General features: G+C 27.7%; 2 protein-coding genes across 2 annotated transcripts; one reads left to right on the top strand and one right to left on the bottom strand.

Annotated features, from left to right (window-relative positions):
- The first annotated feature begins 8,187 nt into the window (after positions 1-8,187).
- LOC107925521 (probable aspartyl protease At4g16563) lies at positions 8,188-9,781 on the top strand. Its single transcript, XM_016856244.2, has one exon. It carries the CDS (start codon positions 8,291-8,293, stop codon positions 9,695-9,697), a length of 1,407 nt encoding a protein of 468 aa, XP_016711733.2. The 5' UTR covers positions 8,188-8,290; the 3' UTR covers positions 9,698-9,781.
- Positions 9,782-15,945: 6,164 nt separating this feature from the next.
- On the bottom strand, positions 15,946-16,945 carry LOC107925668 (NDR1/HIN1-like protein 3). The gene has a single exon (XM_016856377.2). It carries the CDS (start codon positions 16,842-16,844, stop codon positions 16,164-16,166), a length of 681 nt encoding a protein of 226 aa, XP_016711866.1. The 5' UTR covers positions 16,845-16,945; the 3' UTR covers positions 15,946-16,163.
- Positions 16,946-22,195: the final 5,250 nt, after the last annotated feature.

Genomic DNA, 22,195 nt, shown 5'->3' with positions numbered 1-22,195 from the left:
TTTTCAAGTTGTTTATATACACAGCGCAAAGGCAAAAAAACATTCAAGCTTTATTTATTTCTTATTAATATTGGGAAGTGGTAAAATATTGTTTTTATTTATTTATTTATCTATTTGGCTACATCGACTATTATTATTTGATTAATTTAATGTAACCAAAACAAAAACAGAAGGTGGGAACTTTAATAGAAAAAATTAATAATAATAATAATGAGTCAGATAATGTGTTTTGCATTATATCTCAGTTTCACATTGTCAACCACTAGTTTTCTTCCACGTGGACTCATAGCATGCCTTTTCTAATATTTTAATCATTGTCATTGCTTTGGACTTGGCTTTGGTTAATTAATCTAACATGGAAACTGTTTTTATAGAGTGAAAATGTGACGTGTAATAAATTATCATTTATGTCTAATTGAAGTTTCTAAAAATTTCATTTAAAATTATTGAGAAATTAAGGGTTGGCTACGGGTTGTTCGGGAAGTCTACATAGTATTGAGAGTTGGTGGATCTCTTAATAGTGATTGGTATCATGAATGAAGTATTTACGTTCAGTTTTATCGTTAGGTTTTGTATCCTAGTTCTGCGAAAAGTCTTGAGGGATTCATAGAGTGAGAATGTCTCACTCATTAAAAATATGTGAATATTTGTTCTTGATGAAATTTAAATTTATGCCATTATAGATAAAATGAGTATTTTCGAGGCTCTTCGCTAAGTCAAAAGATGATCTTGAGCATAGTACCGACTATTTTTGAGGGGTTGTCAACTCTTAACAAATAGTACTTCCCATATTTTTCTTAGAACGAGACTAACTTCTTCTCAACAAAGTTAGTTTAATGATAAAAATATATTTTGATCTATAAAAATTTTAAAAATTTAATTTAATTCTTTTAAAATTTTAAAATCATAAACATATAAAAAAATCTTTTTTAATTTTTTTAATTTTATAATTTAATTTTGGAATAAACTCTTGGGGTTAAAAAATTACTAATAAAAATGTATATGACACGATGAATCACGCGTTAAAGATTCAGAGCTCATAACAAACAAAATAAGAACACCCTCAGCTCTCATATCTATTTAATTAAAATATTATATTGTTTTTAAATAAATAAGAAGCTTAATTATTTTAATTATTTTTCTTTTTCCAAAATAATGGATTTGTCTCTCTTTATAATTAGAAAAAGAAGCATGCAGGTCACATGTAAACCCCAAAATTTTGGGTGCGCCTGCTGTTGCAGGTGATGCCTGAGGGGCTTTCTAGTAGAAATTCCTTAATATATATTTAATCAAACATTCCAAATTAATTGGACAACTGTAATTAAGTATTAATAAACTTGTTAATCAAGTGTTTTCGTCATCTAATTAGGTGCACAGGAAAAGGGTTATCCATGCCATGCATGAGCCCCAATTACAAATTTATTCCCCTAGAAATCTGTTTGGTCAAAGGGGAAGAGCATATTTCATTGAATGTTTAAATAATACTAATGTTGCCCACAAGAATTTTGGCCATATTTTGTTTGAGCAAAACATTTTATTTGAATATTTGAGGATTTGAATTACAACTCAGATGGTAAAGAAGTTATATTAATCTCGAATTCAATCTTAAATAATGATTTTAGTATAAATTTAAAGTGGTATATTCTAAATTGTTGTATGTATGTGAGATATTAGTTTGGTGATCAACTTTCATAATCTATATGTAGATATTTTAGTGACTAATTTTTGAGTTATAATGGGTTGATTAGAAATTAATATTAATGTATAAAAGTTATATATTAAGGCGATGATCGCTGACATCTCATCTTTAGGAGAGAGAGAGAGAAAGCCACCTTCTTTAAGATATTTGTATGTTAATTTAGAAGATCAAAACCATAATACTTGAAATTTTCAAGATATCAATAGATTTAGGTATGATTCTCTATTTAGTTTTTATTCTTGATGATCTAACATAACAAATCCTGATTTATTAAATTTTATATCAAACTTATACTGTTCTAACATCTAATCCTTCCATTAACATAACTATCGGTTTAGATGTTAAATGTTGATTCAAATATTAAGTGGAGCAATTTCAAAATATGCAAATCAAATTGTAAAAATGCATGAAATTATAATATGGAACTTGGATTTAACATGTTAAAAAAAAAGAGAACTGTTTTTCTTTCACACATGAGATTTAAATAGTTCATGTGATAAATACATACATTTACAATTTAACCCATATATTTTAAATATGCTTTGCACTGACTATAATAATAAAATTAATAAAAAAATATTATTAATATAATAATGATACACTAAAGACTCAATTCAAACAGTTTAAAGTTAGGGACTAATTTCAAATCTGGACCAATATTTAAAAATATAATATATGATAAATAGGTAGCCCGCTCTACATGATTAATCATAAATACCCAATAATTTAAATTAAAATTAAAATTTTATATATACATTTTTAAATTATAATCAAAATTTATTTATATAATTACACAAAATCAAAATTATTTTGATATTTATCTCTACATAGTTTGAAATAACAATCAAAGAATGAATTGGTGATGAGTCAATCCATGAAAAAAGAAATTGCTGCCTTCACACTCAACATGATGAAGCTGTATGATCCAAAGTTCCGGTCTATAATCCGCACATGTAATTATAATCAAACAAAAAATCAGAACAGTCGGTAATCGGCAACTTAAAATCTTCTGTTTCGTAATAAAGAAAGTGTATGAATTATTTCATTTATGTAATTATTTTTGCCGACAAATGGTGTGTGAATTTGTCAAGTAAGGACGTGGATTTAGTTTCCACCGGTAATATCGATTTCCCGACTACAGTGAAGATTTTAACGGCGTCCCATAAAGGCGAAGGGAATGCGCCAGCCAACTCCCTTGCTTGGCCCCAACCAGATTCAGTGACAGCGACAAGACATGTAGTGTGTTCAGTCTGAGAGTGAGAGAGATGAAACACGTGTGGGACAAACCGCCGGAAACTAATAACCGACGCTAGCTGATGCAGAAGATAACAGATAAGAACCGGGCAGCTTTTGTTGATCGCTACCATATTTGACAAATCAAAATGTGATCTTTTAAACTTTTTAATGTAAATTTAAATGGATATAACAAAACTGTTTTTCTATTAGTATTATAATCTTATATTATATTTTTATTAGTAAGTTTTAAACGATGACTTGATAATTAATAAGGTGAATTAATATCTATCAATAAAAAGAAACATATTTTAAATTAAAGTTGATCTGATAGTTAATGTTACAGATTGAAAAAGAAAGTTATTTGAATTTTGATTTGTGAATTCACGTGTTCAAAGTTATTTAATGAAAAAATATCAAACTATATAAAAGAAGTGGAATGAAAACTTTTAATTAGTACAAACATTGCAAACAAAAAAGATCATATAACAATAATTTTAACAGCCCAATAACATAAATGAAAACTTTCATACGTGATGCTTATGTGGATTAACTTTTTCTATTAAAATCCTAATTTTTTATCACTCCTCCGTGTACTTAATAAAATGCTGATTAGAAATTATTTTCATATATGGATGCTTACTTGGATTAACTTTTTTTCACCTATTTTATTTCTTTTAAAATTTTAAAATCTTTTTTAAACTCCATAAAATGGGATTAAGAAATTACTATGTGTCATTGTCCTATCCAAGTTTAAAAGCTTGTCAAATATTTAAAAGAATTTAGATAAAAATATTAAGGTGAAAAATGAGTTTAAGAAAAAAATAAAGAAAAAAAATCTGTTTAAAATATAGGCCGAACTAGGCACTAATATAGACCTAAGCCTAGGTCTACTTGTTATTTAAGGTTAGAATATGGTTTTTTTTATATATATATTATGTAAATAGTATCATATGAACATTAAATATATAATAATATAATATATATTAAAAAATATTTAAGTTGGTTATTTTGTAATTTTAATGAAAGAAATTATGTAAAATTAGTAAAATATTATATAAAAATGTGTTATGTTTTATAAAAAACTAAAGGGTAAATTCTACTATTAGTCCCTGACTTTTGCAAAAGTTGTAGATTAATCTCTGTATTTTTATTTGGTCATTTTTAGTCAGTGTACTTTCCCAATTTTAAAATTCCAATCATCAAATAGTAATTGTTAAATTCATTAAGTTTTGTTTTGTTGTTTTCAAGTTTTGATGCATCAAACATTTTATCATATTGTAATGACATATTAATTTATTATTTCCACGTATCACTCATTAAAATCCAATTAATGGATTAGCAACTATCATCCGCGTCATGACTAGAATTTCAAAATCCAAAAAGCATAGGGACTCAGAATGATTCAATTGGAAAATATGAATCAAATCAACAACGAAATGCATGGTAAAGACTAATAATTAAATTCAACCAAACAAATTTAACTGTTACTGTTTGGGTTAGCACTCAAAATTTCAAATTTTAAAAAGTACAATGACTAAAATTGATCAATTCAAAAAGTAAAATGACTAAAATTGATCAAATAAAAGTATAGAGACTAAACCCACAACTTTCGCATAATACAATGACAAACTAAAACAATATAAGAGACCTAAACAGATTTGAGTTAATCATTTACAAATATAGATGAATTTCAAAAAAAACTTGAAACTACATTTTAGGCTTGATTGAGCTTGGACAATTATGTAAGATGTTGATACCATCCTTAAACCTAACTAAGCCCGACCTTGCTTTTAAATATCTATACATAGTAGGTTTTTAATTTTATTTGTGGAGTTTGAAAATAAATAAATAAATAAATAAACGATGGGTTTTCCTATTAGACCCTAAGTAACTTGTAAATAAAAATTAATATTATCATAATTTTCTTTTTAATTTCACCCTTAATCTACTTGTGACTATCTAGATAATTTCAAATTAAGAGGAATCCTCAATCCTTTAAATAAAAAATAAGCTCAAAGAATTAGATTTATTAATTCTCAAAATTATATAAAAGTATAAAGAATAATGTTATATATATACATATAGATAGATAGATTTAAGCATGCCCTTAGCCTTATTCTTCTGGCAAAAATGATCTTAATTCTTATGCTATGCTTATCTCGATTAATGAAATCACGTGACAGTAAGCATAATTTTTTATCCTGACATTTGTGTAAATAAGAAATTGAGTAAATTTTGATAAAAATTTTAAATTTTGAATTAAATAGTTCGAGTTATTCAGATCAATTATACAAATTAGGTAATCCCAAAATCCGAATAAAAAAGGGTAAAACTACGTCGTTTTAATAAATGTTTATCCATTAAGTTAAAAGTAAAATCATTATATTATTTATGTAGTTAAATAATCTTGTACTTTGTCTATTGGTTAAATAATCTATTCATGTAAACGGAATATTGAGTATAAATAATAGAATTCGTTAACTCGACTTGACTTGACTTGACTTGAAATTTTTTGACTCGATTTGAAAAAATTTCAAATTAAATTCGGTTGTTAAAATAAGATTCGTTAACTTGATTAACTCAAAATATTTTGACTCGATAGAATGCTCCCTATGTATTTAGTTTGTTGTGATGATGTTGAAAGAATAAAATGGTGGTTGGTCCATTCATCTAAAAAGAATCTTTGAATGCCAAATAAAATTTCTAAAGAAAAACCCAATAGAAAATTTTACATATCTCCTACATTGAAGGATCTAAATTTATAATCTTATCGAAAATAATGTCAACAACACATCAAGTAAGGCTGAACAACCAGCTTAATTAAAATTCATGAAAAATCCACAAATATTATGCTATTTAGTATTTTCTTAATCAAAGATATGATTAAGTTGACATTGACTTTAAAGTTTTCTACTTAGATTCCCACCAAATAATTTATTGTAAAACACGATTCTGGAAATTTTTTTCAGGATTTGATTTTGCACCTCTTTGATATTCCAAATCTTCCTGACCTGCAAACTTCAGTTGACAAATTCATTCTCGAATCAAAGAAATTGAGGTCTACTGGGTGATTATCTTACTTGTTAATTTTAGATTATTTAAGCTATTTCTAGTTTAAAATGTTCAAATTATCCACTTTTTTATTTAATTAATTTATATCAATTTCCTCTACTTAATTTAATGTACTCAACATAAACTTGAAAATGGTTTGGCCCGAAAATGAACTCAAACTCGGCATGTCTACCTAAGTAACTTGAAAGAGGAGAGTAGTTTTTATGCACATTTGATACATGCAATATTCGATTTGTTTCTTGCAAATTCAAATATTGTAAAATCAAATAATATTTATTCATTACTAATTCAACGGAGATGCAAATAGATATTGCGGATATTTATTATCTAAATCCACATTATTTATTAAGATAACAAATTTGGCTATTCATATTCAAGATCCAAATCTTATTTATTGGATAATTTTGTGCATCAACTAGACCTGTTCATGGGTCAAGTTATCCGCTCAGGCCCAAAGGCTCGCCCGAAATTTGAGAGTGTTTGAGCAAAAATATTAGACCCGAAAAATAGGTTTGGGTAAAAAAAATTAGGCATGTTTAAAATATGGGTTAGACTCGAGCTTCAACATTCAAGGCCCAAGCCTAGGTCGGCCCGTTTTAAGTTTATGATATTTTATATTATGTAATTTAGAACACATTAAAAAAAATAAACCTACAATAAATATATAAGACTACTCTAATGTAAACATTAAAATAATGTTAAGATGACTATAAAAAATTTCAATAAATTGAAAATGTATAAAATTATTAAATATTAAATTAAAATAAAATAAATATTTTGAAGAAAATTTAAAATAATATGTACGAACTTAAAATGAGCTTAGTTTAGCCTTTTGTAAATATAGGCAGTTTAAAAATATTTTAGGCTCAAATTTCGAGTTGGGCTTAAACAAATATAAAGTATGTTAATATCATATTAAGACTCAATTTGACTCATGAACACCTTTAGTGAAAAATAAAACTTCTTCAAAATAAGTAAAATATATATATTTTATTTTAGTTAAAACAAGTTGTATGAATAATTAAAAACAATCAAATGAAAGTATATTGCTAACTGTTATATTAAAACAGTGGTGAAAAAATTATTACTCTCATTAAATAATCATTAATATATTTAAATAAATTAAATGAGCCAATGTCTCTACCTACCACTTCCACTTGAAAATAGAGGTGGAAATTTAAATCCAGCAAACAAAAACACAAGCTGAGGCAATAATCCCAAACTTGAAGGCTTGGAACCCAAGATTTTGGGCTTTTCTTCAGCACTATAAAGAGACATCGTTTCCCAGTAGTTCAAAATATGGGCTTCTCCCTCAGCAATTTATGTGAAGCTACAAATACTGGACACGAAATAAAATTATACTAAAATTTTTAAATCCGTATCAAAAGAATATTTAATAAGATTTCGTATAAATTAAAATGTATAAAATTTAAAATTTTATTAATTAATTATGTATGTACATTGATGTATTTTTGTTGTATTCAAGTTATTTTTTGAATTTGGTGCCATGCTCATATTAGTTTTAATTATTTTTATTTGTATATGCTATGTCTCAACTCATCCCATATTTAATATAACTTTGTGATGTAACTCATGTCCATGTTTTTTTGTATTATATATAATTTTCACCTGTATGTATATTTTGACACATTGTACATATTTTTCATGCAAATAATATTTTAAATAACATTTTATAAATCAAAGAAGTTGGGATCATAATTTAGGCAATGGTACAATATTATTAAAATTAATTTGTGCAATATAAATCAATTATGCATTATATATGTATTATAACTGAAAATATTTAGTTATGCACCTTACAACTTTGATCAATTATAGCTTTTAAGATAACTTGTGGAGCTTGAGTAAACTTTGATGATAATGGTAAAATAATTCAAATAGTAAAATAAATCAACCCTAAATAGGTTAGATTTGCTCGAAAACAGGATTAAACTTGAATTTTTTTTAGAATTAAGTTATGGTTCTGTTTGATCCACGAACAACTTTAATCTACCGTTCCTATGTTAATATAGGTTAATGTAAAATTCGTATGAAAAAAAAAGCTGAAATAAATTTATTTTATTAATTTTTAATTTACATGATTTATTTGAACCGTTGATATCAATGTAAAATAGAAATTTTTTTTATTAGATTACTACATTTGTTAACAGATGGATTTAGCATTTATACTTAACCCTAAATTGAACAAGATTCCTTTCCAGGTGTCCACCATTGCTATTGTCTTCTTTTATCTGTAAACAAACACGATCAAAAGCAAAGAAAATGGATTCTTCTCTTCCTTTCTTCTCCTTCGTCTCGTTTCTTATCATCTCCGCCACATTACTATTCACCGCGACTGCCGACACCATCAAAGTCTCCCTGTCTCCTTCACACCACCACCACTCTTCCTCCTCCGACCCTTACCAAATTCTCAACAACTTGGCCACTTCTTCAGTCGCCAGAGCCCATCACCTCAAACACCACAACCCCAAAACCAACATTACATCTTCTTTTCTCAAGACTCCGCTTTTTTCTCACGGTTATGGCGGCTATACTGTCTCTCTCAGCTTCGGAACTCCGCCGCAAACCCTTTCTTTCATCATGGACACTGGTAGCAGTCTCTCTTGGTTCCCTTGCACCTCTCGTTACCTTTGTTCCCAATGTGCTTTCCCTAATGTCGATCCATCAAAAATCCTTACTTTTTCACCAAACCTTTCGTCTTCCGGTAAGCTCGTAGGTTGTCGAAACCCGAAGTGCAATTGGCTGTTTGGTCCCAATGTTGAGTCTCGTTGCCAAGACTGTGATGATCCTACGTCGAAAAACTGTAATCAAACTTGCCCTCCTTACTTAATTCAATACGGCTTAGGTTCCACCGGTGGACTTTTATTACTAGAAAACCTTGTCTTTCCTCCTCACAAAACTTTCCAAGATTTCCTTGTCGGGTGCTCCATTGTTTCCAACCGGCAACCCGCTGGAATAGTCGGGTTTGGTCGGAGCCCTGAATCTTTACCATCCCAATTACACCTCAACAAATTCTCTTACTGCCTCGTTTCCCGCCGGTTCGATGACACCAAAGTCAGCAGCAACATGTTGTTAGAAACCGGGTCGGGTTCAAATGATACCAAGATCCCAGGTCTTGGCTACACACCGTTTTACAAGAACCCCAACCCAGCTTTCCATGAGTTCTACTACGTAACCATAGGTAAAATCCTTGTCGGCAACAAGCAGGTCAAAGTTCCGAGCAGTACATTTGTCCCAGGACCGGACGGTAACGGAGGCACCATCATCGATTCAGGGTCAACATTCACTTTCATGGAGAGACCTGTTTTTGAGTTGGTATCGAAGGAGTTTGAGAAACAAATGGGAAACTATAGCAGAGCTCGTGAAGTTGAAAACATTTCTGGGTTAGCTCCATGTTTCAATGTTTCAGGCCATAGATTAATGGACGTCCCTGAAATGAGTTTTTATTTCAATGGAGGAGCCAAAATGGGGTTGCCTTTGGCTAATTATTTCTCAATCGTCGGTGATGATAATGTCGTTTGTTTGATGATTGTTACTGATAAAGGCGTCAGTGAAGGTGCCCGTGGCGGTCCGGCGATAATATTAGGAAACTTTCAGCAGCAAAATTATTATATTGAATTTGATTTGGCAAACAATAGGTTTGGGTTTGCTAAACGAAACTGTATATGAAATGCAAGTTTTCTTAAAGTATATTTGTATTAAATTATGTTAAACAGTATATTTTATTATTAAATAAAAGTTTGTTTAAGAGAAGTTTAAATGTGTGATTTTATTGATTTTATATTAAAAATGTTTTTAAATAATAATATAATTTATTTTATATAAATAATAATTATTTTTTATTAAATTAATGTTTAATTAACTTTTCACACTATTTCTATCTAAAATTAAATAATGAAACTGATATAATAATGATTTATAATGATTTATAATAATGAAAAGTTTGAGAATGTAATGGCATGATGGTCAAAGGTGTTTACGGTCTCATATGTGATTTGGGTTTGAATTGCATTAGTCAAATTTATTATTCGGGTTTTACCCTAATATTGTAATTCACGAAAAATAAAATAAAAACTATTTATGATTGTACTTCTAACAAGGTTATTTTTAAAATTTAAATCTAAAATATTGTCTTATTACATCAACACTTATTAGTATTTATATTATTATTATTCCTTGACTAAAGTGGTGTTATAAGCTAATTAGACACAATTTAGCTAGAGAAAAATTTAAACGATCTTTTTAAAAAGTAATATTATAGAATATTAAATGTGGGAGATAACGGTCATACTGTTTGGACCCGTATTTGACACGAGTTTTAACTATCACTCTATACAAATCAAGATAATAAATATTATAATGAGTGTGCTTTTGTCTTTTTAAATAAAATTTATAAAAACAATTTAAACCCAAAAATTTATCTAGAAAAAAAAACTTCTCACTTAATGCAATTTGAAGTTAAGACTTTAAAATTTCAATTTTATCATTTCAATACAATCTCATTAATTTTCACATATCTTTTAAACATAATTTTTATATAAACATTTTCGATGTGGTATAATTAAAAAAGAATTACAATTTATATTATGATTAATAATGATTTTTTTATCAGAAATAATAGTAATTCTTTTAAAAAGTGGAAAAAAGAATGTGCATAGTAACAAAAAGGAGGGAATGGAATGCTTTTCTTAGGAAGTTCAATCAACTCATTGCTTTCTAGCTGTTTAATTGGGATGTTTTTTTATTGCTTTAGCAATTGCAATTCCTGGCTGCTGCTAATTTCTTCCTAACTAAGCATTCCTTTGCCTTTGCCTTTGCCTTTTCCTTTTCCTTTCTCTTTATTCACTTTTTTTTTTCCTATCTTTCATATTCGTTTTATGAAATTTTATTTATTTTTTAAACTCAAGATTTTCAAATCAATATTTTACTTAATTAATTTATATAATAACCTTTTAAAAATGTATAAAAATTAAAGTTAGATTCATAAAAAAAAATCTTAAGCATTAAAATTCAAGTATGACATCTTAAAATTCATATGTGCAATGCATTAATTTGAGTTGAGCTAGCTTGTTAAACTAATTATCCTAATAGTAATTGTTATCGATTAAGTTTTAGTTCAATTAGCATGAGTATTATTGTCAATGCAGGAGGATATGAGTTTGAATATGCTGAAGAGCATTATCTTTCTATTTATGAGTTAGAGAGAGACTATAAGTAGTTCTAAGTTTTATGATCAAAGCCTATAATAAAATTGTTTTAAAAAATAATAATTGTTGATATACTTATAAGTTATAATTTTAATAAAAAAAATTAGAATATACCCTTCACTACATTTTTCAAATTTAAATTATTAAAAATAATTTTTATATTCCCTTCAAAAGGATAATTTTTTATGTTAATTATATTAGTCCAAAGTTGATATAATAGTATAATTTTTAAGTAATCAAATTTAAAATTGAACCATCATCTGTATTAATCTATAATAAATTATATAAGTAAAATATGGGATAATAGAGAAACATTAATTAGGTATAAAACATGAGAAAATAATTAAGTAGTATATTTACATTAAAATATTTTTTATTGAATATAATGTAAATATTTTTATTAATAATAAAATTGTTGAGTTTTAAAAAAATCGTGTACCAAAAATAATTAAAAAATCAATTTCATTAAAAAAATTGTTACTTAAATGGGTTTAAATTTGATAATAAACAAAAAAAAGAGCTAATGTTAATTTAAATGAATTTTTCATAATTTTAATTACTTAATTTTATTTACATATCATTTAAATATTAATATAAATATAAAAGATATTTACCTCTCATAATTTCAAAAATATTTACTTATCTTCAAGTTTAAAGAAAATCGTTTTAAAATCTATTTGCAATATAAATTTTATATAAAGAAAATTATACTTTTTTTATAATGTTTACTTTGACTTTTTTATTTGTAATTATAAAATAATAAAATTTAATTATTTTAAAATTTGATTGAAGTATTGTATAATATTAAATTTCTAATTAAATTATATGTGTTTTTTTTTTAAGTTAATAAACATATCATTAATCCAAGATAGAGAAGGACTCCCCACTACAAGTTTCTTAATAGCGAAGAAATATTATCACTCAGATGTTTTAACCTATTAATAAACTTAACCTTCAAGAAATCTCTGAACAATAAAATTACCCCAGAATACACTGTTACAAACCCAATTAGAGTCTAGGTTTAATATAATAAAAAGTCTTTGTAAAATAATCAATAATTAATTGAATTCTCAATTAAAAATAACATTAAATTCACTCTTTAATCAAATATAAATATTAATTAAGTTTTAGAAAAAATTAATTTTTACGTAAGCTTTTTATAGTCGTTATGTTTCTCATATGGTATATTAAGATTATACTACGTGGAAGAAATTTATAAATTATTTTTAAAATGTTTAAAATTCATAAAAAAATAATAAAATTGCAATATATATGATAAAAATTAATAGAAATGAAAAACGTAACATACTATAAAATTACAAAAAAAATTGAAACTATAAAATTATTAAAAATATTTGAAAAATATTAAAAATCATAAAAAAATTATAGAAAAAATTATAAAACAAATTTAACCCTTAATTTAAATCATAAACTTAACTTGATTTGACCCATAAACATTTTCATATTGTGACTTAGTAGTAGACCTCTTCATGGGTCGGTTCTTGACAAACTTTTAGGCTTGTTTGATAGGTCTGAGCTTGGCCCAAAAAATGAATTTTAAATTTTGTTCAAATTCAACCCAATTAAAAATGATAAAGCCCAAGCTTGACCTAACCGTATTAAAACTTTAAAACATATATTATAAATAAAAAATATTAAAAATATTAAAATAAATGTTTTCTCAATAAATTGAAAATAAATTTTAAAAATCTTTATACTTAAATAGCACTAACATGGGTGTAACTTAACAAGCAAATGCCTATAAAATAGTAGCAAAATTAACAATACAGTAAGAGTTATACAATATCCAAATAATAACAACAAAATAACATAATAGTGAAATAACAGCAAAACAGTGAGAAAATAACAAAAAAAAGTAAGAAAACAACAGACTTTTTTTTTCTTTTTGCAAATTTGGGTTGAGCTTAGGCCAAAACATCTTACTTGAGGCTTGACTCATTTTCTAAATGAACCTTATTTTTTACCAAATTTATTTTTTAGGTATATATTTTTATCCAAACTCTTTTATTTTTCGAGTAGGCATTCGAACCAGGCCAAATAACCTATTAACAGGTCTGCTTACCGGTTAGCAACATTTGAGATGAAAACTGTCACTTTCCAAGAGGCTTCTTCCAAACCGCATTGGGATCGACACCTTGCAGTCAATATTTTTATGTCTTGGTCACATATTTTTTTTTCTAAGTTATCCTAATTCAATCAAACGATTAAATATAACTTGTAGGAAAATTTTGGATTTTATATTTGTCTTTATATATTTTTAATTTACTAAATATTTTTTTTATTTTTATGATGTATTATAATATTTTGTAATTTTTAATAGCTTTTATTATTTTTAAATATTTTTATAGTTTGTTTTTCATAATTTTTAAATATTTTTTTATTTTTATAATTTTTAAAAATTCTAAAAATTTTAATTTTTTTTAGTTTTTATATATTTTTTAAATATTTTATAATTTTTTTATATTTTTTAAAAATTTAAGAGAATTTACCAACTTTCGCCACGTGACCAAATCTTGACATGCCACTTTATGAATGTAGCAACTATCAAGGGATTACATTGAAGTTGGGCTTTTTTATTTATTTACTTCATTTTATATGAGTGTAGCATCACGATTTCTAGTCTTTGTTTTTTAATATAATGTTTAGAATTATCCATAGCCTGTCCTCAACCTCTTATATTGGCAACAAGGCCGATGTCAATTGAGCTAAGACTCAATCGACACACTAAAATTGACTTTTTGATAACCTAATTGATTGCTTATATTTGATTAAAAACTCAATTCTGTATTTTTCTTTTAACAAGTATAATTTAGAGTGCTTAATCAATTAAATGAAATAATTATCAATAAACTTCATAAATACAATACATCATTCAATAAATTCAAACTAAACAAGCAAAGAAAAAACATTACATACAATAAACAGCGAATTCGTTTCATGCAAAGCATATGACAATCTAACATTAATTAAATCCAAAATTATGTCTCAATGGGTAAATCGCATTCTAGGCATTACATGATTGATATAAAATAAATATCATAATAGGATAAAAGGAATAATATTGACAAAATTAAGCAAAATGTACAGTGAATATTTGGTGCCGCCTGATCAATCTACGACACCTCTTTAATTTTAGAAAAATATTTTTTTGGGTGGAGCTAACCAATTGGCGGTATCGGACTGAAATGTGATGACCTAAAATATTTAGGGAGTTGATATGACATTTACCATTTTGATTGAAAAGCTTTTAAAGGTGCCAAGTTTAAAAGGGTAAATTTCTTCATAACCGCTTCTTGTTTATTATTCTTTTTATTTCTCTTAAACACAAAAAATAGAGAGGCCTATTACCAATTAGTCCAAAATATTTATTTTATTAAAAATTATTTTTGTAAAAAATTTGATTTGGAAATAAATTTTATTTATTTTACAAAAAATATTTTTTGTAAAATTATTGGAATAAAATAATTTGAAAAAAAATATTTTTCAAAAAATAAATGAAATTTATTTCCAGTTGAAATCAGTTTTTTTACAAAAAAAAAATTTAGTAGAAAATTTTTTTGGACTAATTCGTAATAGGCTTCTCTATTTTTTGTGTTAAAGGGAGATAAAAAGAGAATAAATAAAAAGGGCTTATGAAGGAATTTACCCTTTTGAACTTTGGTAGTTATTTATTTATTTTACATTATTCATGGAACCTAAACTATTGTGTTTTGATTAATTGTCGAAATGAGAGTACCACTTGATATGGGATTCATTCTTATGCTCCAAGTCATTTTCTATTTTCATTTGATAAACAACCAATCAGAGTGGCGCAGGGGAAGCGTGGTGGGCCCATAACCCACAGGTCCCAGGATCGAAACTTGGCTCTGATAAATATTTTATAATTTTCGCTTTTGGTTGATATGGTTGCTTTGGGCCGAGTGCAAGTACAATGGTTTTCTATTGCTATGTCATGACATGTGGGCTATATGTTTTGGGCCGACAGCAATGGTCCCTTTTTTTTACTCAATTTCTTTCTTTTTTAAGAACTAAAAATAGAAGCTATTAGATTAAAAATGAATAAATAATATAAGGAAATAAGAATTACCCAATTAACGATTACTGAAAAAGAACATTATCATTCACAAAAAATAATAATAAAGGTGAAATTGGAGCCTGTTCCTTAACAACACAATCGGCTCTTAAATACCTTATCTCTCACTGCTCTACTTATACTATGCCCCATATGTTCCATCGCAAGAACAAGTACTGGATCCCTTGATGGATTCCATGAAATGGGTATAACTCTTATGATGGTAAGCCAACTTTTCATTGAAAGAGTCTTAAATGATGTTTTACCAACAACGATCATACAATTTCTGGATATCTAATCATATATTGTCAGTTATATTTATCACTAATAAAATTTTACTTGATTTGTAGCAAAATGGGTAAGGCATAGTATCCTTCTCTCGATCACTAATAAGCTTACCTGAGTCAAAGTTTCTCCAAAAACAAGCTGCCAACAACTATTTTCAATTATAGCTCCACATTTATTTTCTAATACCATATGCTTTGATTACGAACGCCATTAGACATTTACAATGGTTGAAATGATCATCTACTTGTATTCTTAAATTGGAAGAAATAAACATCCCTTAACCAGTACAAAATTGAATGTCATAATCAAACAGGAAAACCAAAACCAACTTTACTAAAAAAGAATCATTATTATTTATTCAACAAACCTAACCCAAGAACACAAAAAATACTCAAATACATAAATAGTAATAAAAAACAGGGTCCATCTCCAAAAGTCAACATATATTCACATACCTATAGCAAAAACAAAAAAATAAAATAAAATGTATACATCCCTGAATGAAGATGGAATCACAGACTGGACCAAAGCATGAATCAGGTTCATACTAGAAATCCAAATCACATCTAGTGGTTTTAAACGTACCACCAAAGCTACCATTCCCAGTGTTCAAAGGAACCTTCAAATCACATGAAATTCTAGGCTTAAACCTACCAGTTTTGACCCTCCCAAGCTTAAACCTAATCCTCAAATACAACTTCACATCGATATCATAAACCCCGTTAACCCTGTCTTCATTAAACTCCGATGTCTCATCAGCACCAAGCCTAACAAATTGCTGCCCTACGAAAACAGGGTTTAAGTAACTAGTGTTCTTATGTCCTTGATAAAACGGGGTCAACGTTACGGTATCGAATCTTTGATCCTCGTAGTAAGCTTTAGCCTCGATACGATCGTAGTATATGCCGATCCTACGGTTGGGATTACGTATTGTCATGTTAAGAGCAAGGTTGTAATGCAAAGTGTTGTTGGAAGTGAGGTTGAATTGGGTGAGTTGGACGTCGGTGACATGGAATTTGACCTTGTTGGGACGGAAGATGAGCCAAAAGATGAAAACGGCTAGGCCGATGATGACGATGGCGGTGATGATGATGTTGAAAAGGCATTTGAGAAGACAGCAGCCACAGCCACAGCCGGAGCCACGGCCGGGACGGTGGTAGTTTCTTGTAGGTGGTGGGATTGAAGGGCCGTAGTAGGCCCCATTAAGGTGAGCTTGTTTGTCAGACATGGAAAAAGAAAAACAAGGACGACAACCCAACAATAGAGGGAATTTGTTTGGTTTTAGAGAATGAATTGATGAAAGAATAAGATAGGATGGAGAAGAAGAAAAGGAAGCGTATATATATAGGGAATTAGTGAGGTGGTGGCCGCGTACGTCGTCAAATTAACGCGGTTGCTTTGGGCATTTGCTTCTCCATGTGGTGGAAATGTACCTAGCAGCTTGTCTTCATTCATATTATTTTCTTATTTACTTTTTTGCCGCCTTATTATTTTCTTATCTTATAATTATATTTTTAAAAGTATTATATTTGTACTTAATATCTGTACTCGAGTTTGATATTTTTTTCTAATATGATACATATGTTATTTTTTAATTTAATCTAGTATCTGTAATTGACAAAAATTATATATGTTGGTAACTCTTAATATTATTAATTTTAAATTTTTCATGATTTTATTAATAGAATAAATTTAGTATTAATTATAAATTTGTTTAATTTTGTTTTTAATTTGTCAAATATGGTCCAATTGATGTGATTTAATTCAGGTTTTAGAGTTGATTTTATGAAAGTTAATTGCTAATATTAATTATTAGCTAATTATGAAATTTCATCAACTCAATCCTAAAACCCGAATTAAGCATTAAAAAATTAACACAGTTACTTTTGGGTACGAAAATATATAGTTTATGTCAAATATAAATATTAGATTGGACAAAAAATAACACAGATACCACGTTAAAAAATAAAATCAAACTCAAATACTAAATAATATATTAAACCTAAAAAAAGGTGAAATATTTTTATCATTTCAAATTTAAATTTTGGATTCAAAACACCATAATATTCTAGGTGTTTATCATTTCAACTAATCCTTAAATCAATTTTTCATAAATATTTTTGTTATATAAATATTTTACCCTCATCATGAGTGTGTGATAATTTTGTGTATATAAATGACTTTGGCTTTCAAAAAAAAATGTATTATCTATTTATACTAATATAATTTTTTTATTGAATTAGTATTACAAATTAACCAAACATAATTCAATTGTAAAATTTTTAAAAATTATTATTTTTAAAAATAATAAATATTATTAAACAAAAAAAACACTATTCTAACTCAATGGTAGCATTTATAATCTTATAAATAAATATATCTATTTTGCATTAAAAAAATCACCTCATTTAATTTAATATATACATATAAATTTAATATTCATTCTTTAATTATCCTTCTTGTATCATGTAGATTGTTGCTTTCAAAGTTACTAATCTACCCAAAGTTTTATGAGGTAAGAAAATAGAGAAAGGATTGTATAAAACTGTGATTCCACGTCATCTATTTTCCTTTTCAATATAAGGATGATAAATCAGATTTTTCCTCTTAAAAAAAATTCAAATCTAACTAAAAGTGTTGAATATCTGGAGAAAAAAAATATGAGTTATCATTCTCCTATTAAAAAGGAATAGAATTGACCTGGAATTATGATTTCATACAATCTTTTCTCTAAGAAAATGAAGGTGTCCAATATCTACTTATTCAATGTTTTTAGCTTATTATGAACTAAAAATAATTTATATTTAATTTAAAAATACATATTTGATGTACATAATACTTTATACACAACAAGGAAATTTAATAATAAAAGCTACTAGTGATGTAGGTGCTGAGAAGCTTCCAAAGTTTGCTTTCATTGACTTCAATATTGCTTTATTATTGGTTTAGAGGGAGGTAATTGTATTGTTGGATTAATATGAAGTTTTGAGAATGATATGTGACTATATTAGTTTGAATGAATGTCACTACATTATTTTATTAATGTGTTTGAGGATTTGTATTAAAGAAATTATATGCATGGATTTGTGAATTTTATTATGTGCAGTTGTCATGTGTGTTTTAATTTAGTTCGTCAGTTTTATTTTAAATTATAACAGTTCTTAGTCCATTTATGTTATAATAATTTAATTTTACTTTATGATTACTCGAACAATTTATTTATACTGTGATTACATTTATATTGCACATTGATTATATTGTACTTATAACAATTTTTTAAGAAAAAATAAAATATTGAAGAAAGAAAAATTATTTCTTTCATGAACAATTTTATAAATGTGTAAAATTTAAAGGTTTCTTCATTTTGGTCTCTCCTTTTCTTTTAAATTTAGGATTATTTTTTTCCCTCGTTAATAATCATAAAAAATATTAATCTTTGCTCTCATTTTTCCCTAATCAAACAAATTTAAAATTTATTTTCTTTCTAATTTTTCACCTAACACACCTTGAAACATAAAATAAAATAAAATGTTATGTCACTTTATGACGAAAATGTTAGAAATTTGAGTTGGAAAATTTCAACCAAAAAACGTGTACTTGATATTTCATAAGACTTTAATGATCAATAATATATCTCTAGTTCATTAGTTTTTATAACTGAATAATTAAAATTTTATTAGTATAGAAAATGACATTTCTTATTAAAACACAATAATTTTAAAGTCAAGATTTTCACCCACTTTATTTTTTTTTTTACTTATATGTAATTTTTCTATAGGCTTAATATAATAAAAAAAATCTTTGTAAAATAATTCAATAATCAATTAAACTCTCAGTCGAAAACAACGTTCAATTGAACCCTTAATAAAATATAATAATCGATCAAGCTCTTGAAAAACTAACTTCTATATAAACCTCTGACAACCGTTGAGTCTATGTTGATGTGGCAAATTTGATGTGGGAAATTACTAACATAAGGGATTAATTGTTTTAAAATTATTTAAATCTAGAATTATTAAAATATTATAATAAATTTAGAATTATAAAATTTAATTAATTATTTATATTTAATTAATTTCGACTAAAAATTTAATTGATTGTTAAATTATTTTATAGAGATTTTTCATTATATTAAGCAAAAAGTAAACCATGAATTAAATCTATTTTACACAATTATAGGATGTACCCAAAAAATTAAAAATATGGATTCGGGGTTGAATATACAATTGTATGGCCCGCGTTTATCTTACCCATATAATTGTTGGTTTATCAACCTCGAGTAAGGCTAATTGTGGTAGACAGCTGACCTAGCCCAATTCATAATTATTGGTAGAGAGTGAGGGACATGAATTTTAATCTTTATGTATCGTAAAATGAATATAAAAAACATAACAGAATATACGACAAAAAAAAATCATCATGCTTAATAATTGATGGTATAATTTATAGGGTTAATGCATTATTTGAAATTTGAATTTAGCAAGTGTTTTTAAATTAGAGTTTGAACTTTTTTGCCCAGGTTAGTTCCTAAATTTGACAATTGTTTTTTCATTGTGAACTGAACTTTTCTTTGTCGAAGTTAGCTTCTAAACTTGAAAATTATTCGCGTATTGGGTGTAACACCCCAAAATTGTTGCAAGTCACGAAATTCCACATCAAGCTGACCCCTAATTACATACGATTAAGAAACACACATTAAACGATCTTCCAAGCACCAAGAAAGCACCCCCTCTAAACCGATCTAAAACTTAATACAAGAGCACACAAAACTTATAAGGATTTGATCGAAATCATACCTAACAGAATCAAAAAGGCTAACGTAAAACTTATCATAACTTACACTCACCCGACAAAAGTTGTTAAACAATAATATGAAAGAACAGATGACACTCTAACGAAGCAATAGTAACCAAAATTCAAGCACAAGGATGGAATGGAACAAAACCAATAGATTTCGAGGCACTTTAATGGAAAAGAGAAGAACAAATTTTCAAAAGAAAGAATAAACAAGTGTAGAACATAAAAAAACGAATTTCAATGGCAGAGAAAGGAAAGAAAATTGTAAACCAAAGAGTGGGGGAGAAAGGATGTTACTAGGAGGAATTTTAAGGATTCAAATTCTAAAAAAAATAAAAAAAAACATATAAAAAAATAGATTTAGCTAAAACCCAAATATGATAAGTTGAAACCAAAAATGAAAATAATTCCCACTTAACGCACACGCGGATTTGAACACAAGACCAAAGGGTAAGCTAACAGACACCTTACGACTAAACCAATAGGCTCATTCTTATCTCTCAAACACAAAAGAAAACATTAAAATCAATCGGCAACCAACAACTCACTCGCAAACCTTAATTCTTCCAAGCCTAATTTCGAGGTGTGATGACTCACCCCTCCTTATAGAAATTTTGTCCTCAAAATTTTCCACTAACCTTGCGACTCGCCACGACACTTCCGTTGGGCACTCTGATCCGACACACTACAAAACAATACTTACTCTAACAATCTTTTACGAACAGTTTTAAAAGACCTAATTTACTAACACACACAATACCACATCCGCATAATCATAAGACCAAACAAAACCAAAACACGAATCACAATAACTTACAACCATACATGTCTCGACATTGATTCCAGCTCCCTGATTTTGAGTCTTCTTCTGGGCTTACCTCTAAGCAGGTAGTCGACAAGGGCAATTATTAATTTGATGCTCTGTGGACCCACATCTGAAACATGCTCCAAACTTCTTCCGACAATCACCCTAATGGCGCTTCTTACAGAACTTACAAATCAACATGTCTGTGCCACTACTAGAACCTCTCGTAGTACCTTTCTGAAATCTGGCTCGTTTTGTAGAACATAGCTCCAAACTAGAGGAACTATAACCTCTCTTATTACAGCTCTTACACTTGCACTCAACACACATACCTTTTTCTTCCATTTTGGACCTCTCTAGCATGGTCTCGAAGACCCTCTCCAGAACTCCTAACACTAATTGGGTCAATGTGTCCACACTAACCCCAGAATTATCGTCACCAGTAGCTGGCGTAACCACGACGACTTTTAGCTCATGTGCAAACGCATTCCCTGGCAAGACAGAAAACTCATCTAAAGTCTCACTAGGCTGATTCTCACAAATCTTGCTTACCATCAAAATCTATAACAGTTATTGAGTCTAATATATTAAGGTATCTATAATTCCACGACAGCATAGTTAGAGATATTAATCTAAAACCTTACGTTTCTAATCTTACAGTTTCAAAGTTCTTATGGACCAACACTAGAGTTTCAGACACTTTGTTTGAAAAAAATAATTTTGAAACAATGTGGTATGTTTTTATCGAAAACTCCCCTTTAAATCCAAGCATACATACACATTAAAAACACAGATCGAGTTTTGACAAACTTGACTCTGATACCACTAAATGTAACACCCTAAAATTATTGCAAATCACGAGATTCCACAGCAAACTGATCCCTAATTACATATGATTAAGAAACACATCTTAAACGGTATTCCAAGCACCAAGAAAGCACCTCCTCTAAATCAATCTGAAACTTAATACTAGAGCA

The sequence above is a fragment of the Gossypium hirsutum genome, chromosome A01, assembly GCF_007990345.1.
Source record: "Gossypium hirsutum isolate 1008001.06 chromosome A01, Gossypium_hirsutum_v2.1, whole genome shotgun sequence".
Lineage (NCBI taxonomy): Eukaryota > Viridiplantae > Streptophyta > Magnoliopsida > Malvales > Malvaceae > Gossypium > Gossypium hirsutum.
Note: the sequence above shows the minus strand (reverse complement) of the source record. Positions and strands in the feature narration are given on the sequence as shown.

Coding starts and splice junctions, on each gene's coding strand:
- LOC107925521 (XM_016856244.2), top strand. CDS start 8,291: ATGGATTCTTCTCTTCCTTTCTTCTCCTTCGTCTCGTTTCTTATCATC.
- LOC107925668 (XM_016856377.2), bottom strand. CDS start 16,844: ATGTCTGACAAACAAGCTCACCTTAATGGGGCCTACTACGGCCCTTCA.